The sequence below is a fragment of the Dipodomys spectabilis genome, unplaced genomic scaffold (genome assembly GCF_019054845.1).
Source record: "Dipodomys spectabilis isolate Male_0828 unplaced genomic scaffold, ASM1905484v1 ptg000009l, whole genome shotgun sequence".
Classification (NCBI taxonomy): domain Eukaryota; kingdom Metazoa; phylum Chordata; class Mammalia; order Rodentia; family Heteromyidae; genus Dipodomys; species Dipodomys spectabilis.
The window spans coordinates 26,662,383-26,677,008 of NW_024870686.1; the positions used below are offsets into that span (position 1 = coordinate 26,662,383).

At 39.0% G+C, this 14,626-nt stretch overlaps 1 protein-coding gene across 6 annotated transcripts in view; it reads right to left on the reverse strand.

Moving 5' to 3' along the window:
- Clcn3 (chloride voltage-gated channel 3) overlaps positions 1–14,626 on the reverse strand; it is a 59,627-nt gene that overhangs the window by 25,177 nt on the left and 19,824 nt on the right. For 4 of the 6 annotated variants that reach the window (XR_006151080.1, XM_042701726.1, XM_042701755.1 and 1 more), the window contains exons 3-4: positions 2,966–3,123; positions 1,301–1,400 (exon numbers count right to left, since the gene is read on the reverse strand). Coding sequence is in view for 5 of the 6 variants with exons in the window: in XM_042701726.1 (XP_042557660.1) it covers positions 1,301–1,400; positions 2,966–3,123 (258 nt within the window). In the remaining variant the exon portion in view is untranslated. Of the gene's footprint in view, positions 1–1,300; positions 1,401–2,965; positions 3,124–12,901; positions 12,986–14,626 lie in introns of those variants that run through there. The other 2 variants (XM_042701763.1, XM_042701740.1) reach the window with 1 other exon arrangement.

Here is a 14,626-nt window from a genome sequence, read left to right on the forward strand (position 1 = left end):
GGAGAGGAAGTTGGCAAGACATTTAGAAGGAGAAAGTTGCCAGGGTGATGACATATCTGGACACAAGTCAAGATTTTTAAGTAGCCTACTTCAATTCAAAATATAATTAACAGACTAATAAGTGATGTCAGCTTTATTAAAATTTGGTGTCCATTAAAAAGTTGAGCTCATAGCATTTATGAATTACTGTAATTGATTTACAATTTTTTTAAATTACGTGCCAAGATTATTTTACTGACAAAATACCAAAATGAATACAAAAATTCACTGTCACCTATTATATGAAAACATCAATGGCTTATACACAGAAGACCGCAAAATTCACATGCATGCCAATTAGTTATCAATACTTTTCTTTATTCCCACAAATGTATCATTTGTTAAAATTTTCTGGATGTGATTTTCAAATAATGGGAGTCAAAGTGACTAAAGCAACCCTTAATATTTGTTTTCAGATCCTCAACTATTTCTGTTCTCTTTTTTTTTGTTTTCTGCTGGTCCTGGGGCTTGAACTCAGGGCCTGAAAGCACTGTCCCTGAGATTGTGTTCAAAGGTAATGCTCTATCATTTGAACCCCAGCTCCATTAATGGTTTTTTGGTGATTAATTGGAGATGAGTCTCACAGACTTTCTTACCCAGCTTTGAACTTTGAATCTCAGATCTCAGCCTCCTGAGTAGCTAGAATTATAGGTATGAGCCACTGGCACCCAGTGCTCAACTATTTCTTGAAGTCTCAAATGAAGAAGGGACTTTGAAGCCAAGCTGTGGTGCAGTGATTAAAAAGCTCATCTCTTGCATTAACTTGCTGGAACTCAAACCCTGGCTGAGCCATTACTGGCTATGTTACTGCAGCTAAGTTACTTCTCTTGTGCGTTAGTCCCTTCATCTGTAGAGGGTTATAATGAGAATATTTATGCTATAAGATTGTCATGAGGTTTAAATATATACAAAGTTTTTAGAATCCTACATGACACATAGGAAGTGCTCAACAAGTATTAGCGGTTATGATGTTAAAAATACTTTATTTGCCATCTGATCCAAATCACTTGTTCTATGGAAACTGAACCCAGAAAGATGATGCAAGTTGGATCCACACCTGAAAGTGAAAGCCAAGTCTAGACTAAAAAGCCTCCTGTCTCCTAGTCTTCTATTTAAGAAGATTTTTTGAGGAAGAGAAACAAATGCTTTCATAGCACTAATACCTGGGAGAGGGGAGGAAAACTGAAGAGAGGGAAAAGGAACTGTTTATACTTCTCTTATCTAAACAAATAAATAAAATGGTGTTAAATTTTTTCTTTACCTGATGCCAATCCTGTTAATGTTACTACTAACCATCCTGACCATGCGTCATATAAGCTTTTTGTCATTTCCCATGCTGATTCCTTCTTTTTGCTGTTGATCTGAAATTAGAAATGTGTATGTATGCTTCACTTTTCAAATGATGAATAGAAGCCACTATTCTATAATCTAGCATTTCTTTCTCAGTTGTCATATACAGAACACAATATCTTCTGATGAATTCTATAATTAAGTGAACTGGAGCTACTAGGAAAAGTGAATTAGGAGCGAAATCACGACATCATAAAGTTGTTAGACTTGTAGACTAGATGGCAAGAATAATAAGAACCTCAAAGTCTGAGTAAAGAACATCCACAAACTATATAAATATCCAATCAAAATTGAAGTTGAATCAAATTCAAACTTTAACTGGTATACAGAGGGATCCTTTATACTTGTCGAAGATGATAAAGCTGGAAATGTCTATAATTCCCTGGTCCTAGTATTTAAGTAAGTTATAATTTTTTGGGGGGGGGAGGTCCGGTCATGGGGCCTGAACTCTGGGCCTGGGCGCTGTCCCTCAGCTCTTCAGCTCAAGGCTAGTGCTCTACCACTTGAACCACAGTGCCACTTCTGGCTTTTTTCTTTTTGCTTATGTGGTGTTGAGGAATCGAACCCAGGGCCTAATGCGTGCAAGGCAAGCGCTCTACCACTAAGCCACTTTCCCAGCCCAGTAAGTTATAATTTATATCAATAAGTAACCTATATACACACAATGTATAATAATCAAGTGACTAAGGGATCCCCAAAAGTTGTAGGATTAAATACTCAAATGTGGAGAGCTCCAGTTCTATCAGTAGAATCTAGACTCACACTCTTCACTGTAAGGCAGAAGTGTCCTCAACTGATCACACTGTAGGCAGTCAGGAGATTAACAGTAAGGTAATAAATTAGATGCAGATCTTGCCTTCATTAGTAAGAACACATTTCTAAACCAATCCATAACAAGTCCAGAACTGTTGTCATAATACAATTCTTCTTTTAAAAGCTGGATTTCAATGCTAAAATATCCTGTAGAAAGACTGTAATTGGAATGACCTGGTCTATTTCAAGCACATGATCTATGTGAAGCCACAATCCTCATTAAAAAGGCATCGTAAGTTTTAAGTTGTATGAGGCAATTTGATCTCTTCTATACTGTAAGCATCCAAACACAAATATGAACCATTTTTAGAATCAGAAGTAGGTCACTTCTTCTGAAAATAAACATTAAATTCCATGTTGCTTTTAACTAAATATAATAATAAAGTCATTTTCGGATAGTCTGCCATTCTCTTCACACCACTACTTACACACCACCAATAGTTTAACAAATACTTGTAAAAAGATATGTGTCTGTAAGTGTTTATTCATAACTACTCCTAAGCAACATCTGGAAATCATCTAAACTATTATCAATATATCATACTGGTTAAATAAAACTGTTAATATAGATTGCATGCAACGAAAAAATACATAGCAATTAAAAGAATAAGATACATGCAGTGTTATGAAGGACAAAAGCAATATGGCTAAAAGTATGCTGTTTAACAAGGATAAAAATTGAAGAATAAACTATGAAATGAAAAACGCATACACACATTTTTCAACATATAGAATGTGTAACAAAAGGTACTCAAACACTTACCCGCCTGTGCCTTTCTCTATCTTTACATTTCTCTCGCACCCAGTCAATAGTGTGGAAGTCATCGTATGTACCAACACCTGGAATTGGCTCATCCAAAAGGTCCAGTAAGTGAGTGGAACTATTAATGCTACCTCCATTTGTCATTGTATAGTGAGTTCCTGCAGAGCAAAAGAGGAAAAGTGACTGTATTTTATAAAAGACAACAATAAGTTTTCTTTCTGAGAAGTTCACTGGTAAGTCATGTGGAAATAATTATCACTTGAAATAATTTCAAAATAGAAGAAATGTGAAGAAAACTGATCCAACACTTAGCACTAAGGAAAAAGTGAATGTCCTTTCAAAGTTGTGTTATAGTTATCAACAAGCAGCCTGCCTAACTGCAGGTGAGGACCTGATATTCTGAGAAGATAATTTTGTGTGACTTACCACTTTACAAAGGGATAGAGTCAGTAAAGTTAAAAAACAACTTGTAGATGATTGATAAATTGAAAAAGAGGATGTTTTTTCCTCCAGTAAGTGAAAAAAGAATCTGTCTCACAGGAAAGTTGTTAAGGTAAACCACAACTCTCAGAAGTGTGTGGGTGCCTCGTAAGAAATGTCTTTCCTTCACAGATTGTACATTTCAGACTCACACGTTGTCCTTTAAATCAGCTTTGTCATCAGACTTGCTCTCTCCTGGGAGCTAAATAAGCTTTTCGCACATGTTCACTATATAGTGTATGAATAAACAGACTTATAGGAGGTTCTACAAAGGCTGTTGAATGATAAGTCAAGAAAAATATGGATGGAGTTTAAGTAAGAAAATAACTTCAATCTAACATATAAAGAAATACAAAAGCCAGGTGCTGGTGGCTCACGCCTCTAATCCTAGCTACTCAGGAGGCTGAGATCTGAGGATCGAGGTTCAAGGCCAGCCCAGGCAGGAAAGTCCGTGAGACTCTTACCTCCAATAAACCAACTAGAAAATTGGAAGTGGTGCTGTGGCTCAAGTGGTAGAGCGCTCACCTTGAGCTGAAGAGCTGAGGGACAGCGCCCAAGCCCAGAGTTCAAGCCCCACGACCGACAAAAAAAAGAAAAAAAAGAAATACAAATCAAATATACACTGTCACTTTCTTCCTTTTAATACTAGGGGTTGAACCTAGGACCTTGCCCATGTTAATCAGGTACTCTCTACGGCTTGAGCTATGTACCCAGCCCATGATATCACTTTTCCCAGTAACACTGGTGAATTTCCAAACTACTTGCAGCATAAAGATAAACAAAAGAAACAACTATATCTCTTTTGGGAAGCTGGTAGTTGAAAAATAAAAACCAATATCATTTTTATGAGGCCAACAAATTGCCAAAAGCATACATAAAAAGCACATCTTCGTTCTTTTCCAGACTAATATTTCTAAAGTTCTGTTCATTAGTAAATAATAATATGGTTTTTTTGATACATGAAGGAAGCCCTCGAACATGAAGAGGTCTGCAAGATGAAATAAAGTGGTCAAACCACTGCTTCCGAGAAACACTTTTCCTTTGTGATTACAACTCTTCTTACAGGTGGATTTTCTTCACTTAAGATGACAAGATGTTCCCTGGTCTTCTCATTTGTCAACACAGGTGCAGCCCTCATTTAGTCCTCAGTGAAGACAGAAATAGAAATGTAGTAGAATACTTTCTGAATACACAAATAAAGGCTTGAATTTGTCTTGACAAATAGCAAACAAAAAGAAATGCAATGCAGAATATAATGTTTCAAATTAAGGCATAATATGAAACCATTCAAAAGACAAAACCATGAAAACATGTACTTTTTAGTTGAGTTTCAAAAATCCAAGTAAAAGGGCTTAGACTTTCAGCAACAAGCCAGATAAAGAATTAAATTTTCCTTAGCTACATGAAGTATACTGAGGGAGGAGAGAGAACAGGGTAATAAGAAAGTTACAATAAAGAGAGTTAAACTGGCAATTCATTGGCTTCACATTTTTACCATACTAGCACACTTGTTATTTTAATTTTTCCGTTATACATTCTACAAGCTAGTTAATGTCACTAAATGAACATTTCATATACATCATTTTTGGTGACTTCAGGTTACTAACTGTATTTGTATAACTTATTATAAAAGTTATAAGCTTTACATAAAATTATAATTTAACTAAAACTAATTTGCCATTATAAGCAGCACCTGAAATATGTATATTTGCTTGGTCAATTTCCTTTCCAAGAATTTTTAATTTTGTTGTTCTTGTTCTTAATATTTTTTGGGGGGGGGGATCTGTCATGGGGCTTAAACTCTGGGCCTGAGCACTCTACCACTTGAGCCACAGGGCCACTTCCGGTTTTCTAGTGGTTAACTGGAGTCTCATAGACTTTCCTGCCCAGGCTGGCTTTGAACCCTGATCCTCAGATCTCAGCCTTCTGAGTAGCTAGGATTACAGGCATGACCCACCCAGCACCTGGCTCTTGTTCTTAATTTTTTCCCAACCTCATTCCAGATATTCAATACTAGTAAACTGGTATATCCTCAAACTTAAAATAACCAAATTATCCTCTAATTATACCCAGATTAGAGCTGTTATTTGTGTAATGGGCCATTATTGGTTTTGTTCACTTAGTAATTCTTTTTCTTCTTTCTGCAACATATCTCAATTATTTTTTTTTTTGGGGGTCCGGTCGTGGGGCCTGAACTCTGGGCCTGGGCGCTGTCCCTCAGCTCCTCACTTCAAGGCTAGTGCTCTACCACTTGAGCCACAGCCCACTTCCGGCTTTTTTTCTTTTTGCTTATGTGGTGCTGAGGAATCGAACCCAGGGCCTCATGCATGCAAGGCAAGCACTCTACCACTGAGCCACCTTCCCAGCCCCATATCTCAATTATTTTACGGAAACATTTATTCCCACATAGCTACAGTCTTGGTGAGGGTGGGGAGTCTCTGAAATTATTCCCCCAGGCAAAAAGAAAAAAGGGACCTGTGCAAACAGTGTATGTAGCTCAGTGGTAAAACACTTGGCTAGCACGAGTCAAGCCTGGGATGGTTTAATACCTACCCCTAGGAAAGAACAAGGAGAAGTAGCAAGATATGACTCTATCTAGACCAATCAAAACTCTACTTGCTGGATAGATTCATCCCTAGCATAAAGATAAATTTTTAAATGGAACCTTCAAATAATGATAGCTCCTGTAATCCAGATCTCAGATCTTAGATAATAAGAAAGTATGCATCAAGAAGTACTCACAAAATTAAGAAAAAGAAAATCAGAAACTTTTCTGGAGGCCTGACGATCAGGTCACTGACTGCCGTCTACTGTCTAATTGTACATCCTCTGGCTGGGAACATTAATAAAAGAGAGACTGGAAAGAAGATCACTTTCCTTCAGAGTGGCTTAGTAGAGAAATTCCATGACCTTAATACATTCTGAGGTTAGAAAGATCTAGAGTCAAATTCCACCTCTGTCACCTATTATTCCGATGATGGAGCCCAAGATACTTATTTACCTCCTTGACTGGACCTCATTTAATCAGAATTAAAATAATCTTTCCTGTGGAGAGGTCAGACACTAACTAGTTCTAGACTAATAATAGCAACTAGATTTTCTGGAGTATTAATCATATACCACACATTGTTTTTAATAGTTATATGAAACAGATCATTTAATTTTTACAACTTTGTGGGATAGCTTTTATTATCTCTACTTTATGTAAAAAGCAAAGCATAGAATACTAAAGAAATATGCTCAGGGTCAAACTGCTAGTGGAAACAGGGATACAAACTCAAGCCTCAGTACCACTATGCAACAGCACCTAAGACTAATTTCATGTTGGCTTATATTATTTTAAGACTTAGACTATTTTAAGCTACGTAGGTACTTTCCTCCAAGAGTAGGCTAAGAACAATTAGATAGTGCCTGCTTCCCAAACACAAATGTACATGCACGCAGCTTACGGACATGTGCTGCAACCCTACCTTTCACCATCTCTATCCTTCCCATGCCTTTGGCTTCGGGCACTGGGCCACTTTTTCCTATAGTGTGTGATTTGCTGCAATAAAACTATATATATTGCGGGCTGGGAAGGTGGCTCAGTAGTAGAGCACTTGCCTTGCATGCTCAAGGCCCTGGGTTCGATTCCTCAGCACCACATAAGCAAAAAGAAAAAAGCCGAAGTGGCGCTGTGGCTCAAATGGTAGAGTGCTAGCCTTGAGCTGAAGAGCTGAGGGACAGCACCCAGGCCCAGAGTTCAGGCCCCACGACCAGAACCCCCCCCCAAAAAAACTATATATATTGCAATAACAGTCATGCACAATGCTTTGCTCCTAGCACTCGCAAATCTCAGCTCCAGATTCATCTTCAACACAGGAAGCCTACCATTTACCACAGGCAGAGCAGATGCACCCAGATGTACAGTTAGAAACTGGATTTTAAACCTTTTAACTATGATCCACAGCAAAACTACTTCCCATTGACATACAATAGTTTACTTCATGTTTTCCTTTTCTTTTTTTCCTTTTCCTTTTTTTTTTCTTTTTGTACAAATACTAGTCAAAAGCCAATCAAAGTCAACCAAACCAAGGTTTGCTTAAGCACCGGTGGTTCACATCTGTAATTGTACTCAGAAGGCTGAGATCCACAGAAGTACAGTTTAGGGCCAGCTCTCGAAGAAAAGTCTGTGAGACTCCATCTCCAAAATAAGCAGCCAAAAGCTGGGTTGGAAGTGTTGCTCAAGTGATAAGAGTGTTAGCAGAGCAAGCAAAGTAAGCAAGCACGAGGCCCTGAGTTCAAACCCTAGCACTGAAAAAAGTCTGACAAATACTGAAGTAGAGAATAACAAATATAAATGAAATTATCTGCTTTTCCCATAAATATAAACTTTTACATTCCCATCCACCAACCATCAACATATAGTCACTATGCTGAACTAAAAAGGAAAAAAATGACTGCTGCATTTTAAACTGAGTTTATTAATAAATCTCCTAGTCACACTGATAGCAGCCTAAGACTTTTTTCAAAGGACAGCATTCAAATAACTCTTCCATGCAAAAGTAGGCATACAGTTATCCAAATGACTTACTTATGGCATCTAAAGCTAATCCCCAAAGACTGGAGAAAAGTAATGCTTGCAATTTAAATTCATGGTACAGATCACTAGCATACCAGACGCATAAAATACACCTTTCAAAAATTATTGAAGAAGTAGAAATCCAACATTCCAAGTATTCCCTGACAACTTCTATTAAGAGCAGAAAGTCTAGTCTTCAATTTGTATATTTTTTTCCCTCCTTCTGTGAACTTACTGATAAGGAATAGTCATTCTGACAAGGAAGGGGAAAGTAAATGTTAGAAGTTGATAGGGAAGTCCAGACAGTTAGAGGACTCCCAAATCAAAGATTAAAAAAGCAATGGCCATCACAGTATCCTAACATTCTTGGAGGTTAATTAAATGTTAGCTAGATAAAGGAACAGTATAAGTGAAATGCATGCTCTTAAATTTATTTCAGCCATCTACAATCACATTTAATTAAACTGCAAAGAATTAAAACTTAATACTAAATCATAGAAGCTAACTATATACACACACCAGTCAATAGCAATGCTGAGCCCATTACTCAATTCAATGCACTGTTTTCTTCTCTGTTCTGATGCCACCTGAAAATAAAAGGTCACATCCTTAGGTATATATGATAAAGTGGATATTATAAAATATGTATACTTGAATTCAATATTCACTTATAATCTCTCAGGTGTAGGATGACCTATATTTTACATTATATAAAGTATAAAACTTGCCCAAAAAACCCCATAAAATCATATTTTGATCTAATTGAAGTGATAAAGGACTACAAACTAAGTAAAATTTTTAAAAATAATTGAAGCTACCAGTCTCTTGCATAGGTACAAAGCAGAGACCACCATTAGGGAAAATAAGCAAAACTATAACCCTAGGAAATGTGGCCAAGTAAATGTATATGACAAGCATGACAGGATATAAATTTAATCATAGGAGGGCTAGTGGCATGGTTCAAATGATACAGCAACTAACTAGCAAGTAAAAGATCCCTGAATTCAAACCCCAATACTGCCTGTGGCTTACAATTGTAATCTTAACTACTTAGGAGGCTGAGAGTTGAGGATTGATGTTCAAAGCCAGCCCAGGCAGAAAAGTTTATTAGCCATTTTTCTCCAATACCAAAAGGAAGTAGACCTGTGGCTCAAGTGGTAGAGAGCTAGTCTTGAGCAAAAAGAAGCTCATGAACAGTGTCCAGGTCCTGAGTTCAAACCCCAAGATCAGCACAAAAATAAGCAAACAAATGAATTAATAATAATAATAATAATAATAATGTATCCGTTATTTCTAGAAAATAAAACTGAAAGTAGTAGCATGATGGAAATCTGAAAGTTAAAATACTTAGATGCTGTGGGCAAAATAAAAACAATATAAATTTATATGCAAAGACAATTTTGAAATGAAAAGTTTCAAGTGAAAATTCAGAAGTTTTTTTTTTATTTACAGGCACTTAAATGGATTGATTTTTAATAAGATGTTTAATTTTCTGGTTGGATTTTTTAAGTTAAGGATAATAAAAGCATAATAAAAATTGAATCCTAAATTCATTTTGCAGGAAGCCTACAGAATATCCCTATGGCAACAAGAATATCTGAAATACTGAACTTCCAAATAATGTACAAAATTTTAAAAAATACCTTCACAAATGATAATTTAGGGAGTTAGAAAAATAGACACATTCACCTGCTATATAACAGGAAAAAAACAGGATTTATTCAAATATATCTAGTTTTCTTTACTGTCTTCTTTACTAATCCATAATAAAACTATTCTGTTAGTTCTGAAGTAACAAAATGAACCATAGACTAACACAGTAGGCATGCTCATACTACCTAGATGGCACTGACTCATTTTATTCTTTCTACCTTGAATATCCTGTCAAATTATCCTTGTGTCTTGAGGAGAGCCTTTAATAACACTTTAATAACTTTAATAACACTTGACAAATGAGCCTTTTCCCTTGCTCTAGTAAAGTACCCCCCCCACACACACACAGAAAAAGCACCTTAAGGGTTGGTTATAGATATTTACTAATTTCCTCTGGGGTTTGTTTCTTTGTTTTCAGTCTATGAAGTTTATCTTTCTGTATACATTTTGAAGGGAGGGAGTATTAAAAGTTCAATATGACTGAAATTCTAAAATCATTTTCCAAAGAAAATGGAATGTCCTTCCTCTGTCAGTAAGAATGTTTTTACCGCTGGATTTCCAAATAATATGGGTGACAATCAATATATCTTATAATTAGAACATGAGCCTAATATCTGAATCAAGCCCTGATTTTTTGATGTTTGTTTTTGTCCGTCATAGGCTTTGAACTCAGGGCCTGGGCCCTGCCTTATCTAAGCCTCTTTGTGTTCAAGGTTAGTGCTCTACCACTTGAGCCACAGCGCCACTTCTGACTTTTTCTCAATCGTTTATTAGAGATAAGAGTCTCACCGATTTTTATGCTGGGCTGGCTTAGAACTGGGATCCTTAGCGCTCAGCCTCCTGGTTAGCCGGGGTTACAGGCATGAGCCACCGGCACACACTTTGTTATTTTTACTTCAGTTTTCTCTATTTGAAAATGGGGAGTATAACAACACCTATGCCACAAGATTGTGATGAGGATACACTGAAAACATGTGACCAATCTATAGCAAACAGTAAATTCTCTTATTGCCATTAATATTACTATTATTATTCTCTCGCGTAAAGTATACCTTACATAACACTGAGCACAATAAATAATTTATTTGTAATTTCTAATTTAGTCAACAAGAATAATTTATCCAACAAAGGTAACCCCTAGCTCTAACACTCAGTGATTCAGTAATCACATACATGTTTACTTTATCAACATTCTTTACAAGTTTATACTTTGTTTCTGTCTCTTTTCCCTTTTATCAGCCTGAAGATCTGTTCTTAATCATTGTGGTTTTGTCTTTCAGGGAAATTGGTTTGGTTTTCTTGATCCATGTTCCTTTATGTTGATGCATGACTTCAGTGGATCATAGATTATGAAAAAAAGTAACTCCTTATCCATACATATGAAACATACTCCAGTATGTTTTAGTAATACAGTATAACCAAAGAAGACTGATTTGTACTACATATACACATTTTTAAATTAAAAATGAGCTTGTATAAATACAATAAGTCTTTATCAAAGGATTAAAAAAAAACCTATTTACACAGCCAAGACTGGGATTGATTTAGGCCTTAAGTATGAACCCTAAGGGATAGTTATGAAAATATAATAGAAATTAAATTCACATTTTGTTAGTATCAGTCATGATGGCTGCTCTTAAAGTTTTGACTTATTTCTTGTTGTGCATCTATTTTACAGAGATAGAGTCAAAGTAAGTTCTGTCAGACTGTCATATTGCACAATTCAAATTTCTCAAGTCTTGGCCTTCTAGTTTATCATCATTAACAAATGAATGCTACAATAGCTAAGAGAAAAAAAAGTGGCCTGTCTGGTTTTACAGTTTAATTATTGATTAGCAAATAATGTGACGTTTAAACAAGCATTATTCATTCACCTTGCTTCCTGTTTAAAGAATTTCTTATCAGAAAACTGATGAGGGGAACACAGGAGCATGCAGAAAACAAGATGACAGGAAAGAAAAAAGTCCTAGGTGTTAACATTAGGAGAGATTATTTCCTCTATTCTTCCAGGCATTTCCCCTCATGTTCTAACATACATACATACATACATACATATATATATATATATATATATGTATATGCGGACAGTTTAAAAAAGCAACCATAAAAAGAATATATATATATATATTATATTTAGAGTTTTCCCAAAAATACAGAAAATCTTTTACTCACTACACAACTGCAACTACCCAGAGCCTATCAGACACAATGCAACTAATATGTATGGCATGCATTATAATTTTTAAGTTCTCATGAACCTCAAAAGCGTTATCGAGACGTAAAGTGTATTTTAAGTAATGCGGGCTAAACATGCTCAAGAAAAAAATCACGACTTCCTTATTAGCTCTATAAATGAAAAGTTTGGGTTAAACCATGAAGTTTACAATACCAGGCAGTAATTCAACTTCATATGGCTCATGAATAAACACATTTAATGGAGTAATTTTTCCTGAAACTTTTTTTTTCTAGAACAACGATAGCAAACATTTTTTAAAGCTATCAATTTAAGGAAAAAGAATGAAAGGGCAGGTTGCTCGACGTGAGATTGTAAGGAGAGCGAGGCGAGGCCTGCCGGGGATTACACAGTGAACTGGGAGCTCTTCTGTCCTCCCGGCGCTAAGCTGCTTTTTCCTGATGTTTGACACATCAAATGGCACACGATGGCGGTGGAATACAGGGTGGCACGGTCGCCAGCGGACACACACACACGGAACAAAAAGAAAATTCGCTTATTTCTGCAGCTCAGGGCTTTAGCTTTCGCGTTAGGCGGTGTGTGTGCGTGTGTGTGTGCATGTGTGCGTGCGTGCACGCGCATGTGTGTGTGCGTGTGCGCGTGCGTGTGTGTGTAAAATTCTACCTGCTGCTGGCAGAGCTTAACTCCAGCAGCCCGGGCTGCGGCTGGAAGGACGGGCGAGCGTTCCGCCTTTCGCGCTGAGGTGCCTGCCAGCCCAACTTGCAGCCCGCCGCAGACGCGGCCCCATTCATTCCCAGGGTCAGGGGCGGGAGGCTTTTCACGCCGAAGATGGAGTCGGGGCCGCGCGGGGTGAGCTGGAGCGGAGAAGACGCCCGGCGGGCGCGGGGCGGCTGGCGAGCCCCGGGGCGAGCCGGGACCCCGTTCCAAGGAGCGCGCCGCGCCGCCGCATGCACCCCGACCGACGGACCCGACCGACCGACCGACCGACCGACCGGCCCGCGAGCGAGGAGGAGGAGGAGGAGGAGGAGGAGGGGAGGGCCCGCGTTACCTCGTTTGTGCAATTCCCGCAGGGGAATGCTGTCTCCTCCCCCGTCATATGGCAAATAGGGATCGGAGGCAGCGTCCATGACCAGGGCTTTTTTTTTCCAAACCAAGAAGAAGGCGGCAGGGGTGGGGAGGGCGAAGGAAAGAAAAAGAAAGGATCGAAAAGAAACGCAGCCCGGGAGCTTCGGAAGGCGGCGGCGCGCCGGCCGGCAGGCAGGCAGGCGCTGCGGCCGCGGCGGGCGGGGGGAGGCCGCGGCTGACGGGCGGGCGCTGGAACGGCGCGCGCGGCCCGCCCCGCCGGCGGAGCGGCGGCCGGGCTCCGCCACCGCGGTGATGTCATCAAAGGGAACGGCGCGCCGCCCGGTTGCTACTGGCGACGATCGAGCGAGGCCGGGCGGCCGCGCGGGTCCGCTCCGTGGGGGGGGGGGGGGGGGGATGACTAAGCGCCACGTCCAGCAGACAGACCGGTCCGAGGGGCCGCGGGCTGCTGGCCGCAGGGCGAGTGCAGCCAGACAACGGGAACAGTCCTTCTTTCTGATTTTGAGATACGGTCGCAGGAACGAAACATGAAAAGGGAACTCTAGGCGGGGACAGCGACCCGCTCCATCGCCGAGGCGAGCGATGCCAGGGCGTGGGGGGGGGGGGGGGGCACAGACGCCCGGGCTGGAGCCGAGCCGGGCCGGAACGCGAACGCCAGCGCGAGGCTTCCCGGGAGACCTGCTTTTGAGTCCGATCTTCATTGTCTGACACGTAGGGCGGGGATCAAGACCCTAAGAAAGAGTGCTTTATCTCACTAAGCCCAGCGGCCTCTGGCTTCCTCCCTTCAGAGAACTAGCCAGTAAGATATTCTCTCTGGTTCTGGAAGAGAAAGGAAAAAAAAAATCTATCTGTGATAAGTGACTACTAAGTAACAACTGTCGTGTGGGGGTGTGTGTGCACCATGGGAGAAAAATCAGTTTGCTAAGCAGATTTTCCCACGTTTCCTTTTTCCTACCTCACTTAAGGTTTTTTTTTAATAAAATGTGTATTTGTGAAGTACTCATATTCTCATATTGTCTTTTGGCTAAACGCTTTTAGGGAATCTAAAAATGAAACACATGGCTTGGGGCTTAAAAAGAATAAAGGTTAAATAAACAGTTCTTTATTCAAAAAGTTTGAACTTCAGATAAATAGCATGTTATAAAATCCCACCTGGGATTTGGGAAGACAGGCTTATGGGAAAGGTATAAAACTAGAATATTCCCATCTAATCTTGATGCTGCTATTAATATTTAAATATTTATGTTGGAAGAGGAGGCAGGTAATAGGATTTTTTTTCTATATTTCTAATTTTTCATGGAATGTTTCGTTTTAAACAAGGAAAGCCTTGGCAAAGAATTTTTCTGAGATAGCTCAATATAAACTTGACCATTTGTTGGTTCCTTGATATATTACACTGCCATAAGACTATTGTAAAAATCTATGTTGCACAGCACATTTAAGTGATTACTTGTTAAGATACTATTCTATGTTCTCACACGCCTTTGCATAAAATGAAAACCTGTCTACAAGCTTTCCTGGTAGTTGTAGGCACTCACCTTACTTGTTCTTCCTGATCTACAACCTGGTCATAAAGAATAAAAGAAACAGCACCAACTAAAGGGAGGCCATCTGACCTGTAAAATGTCGACATGCTATGTAAGTTTTCAGGGCACATCTGATATATTACTGAAATGTATATGCAAGACAG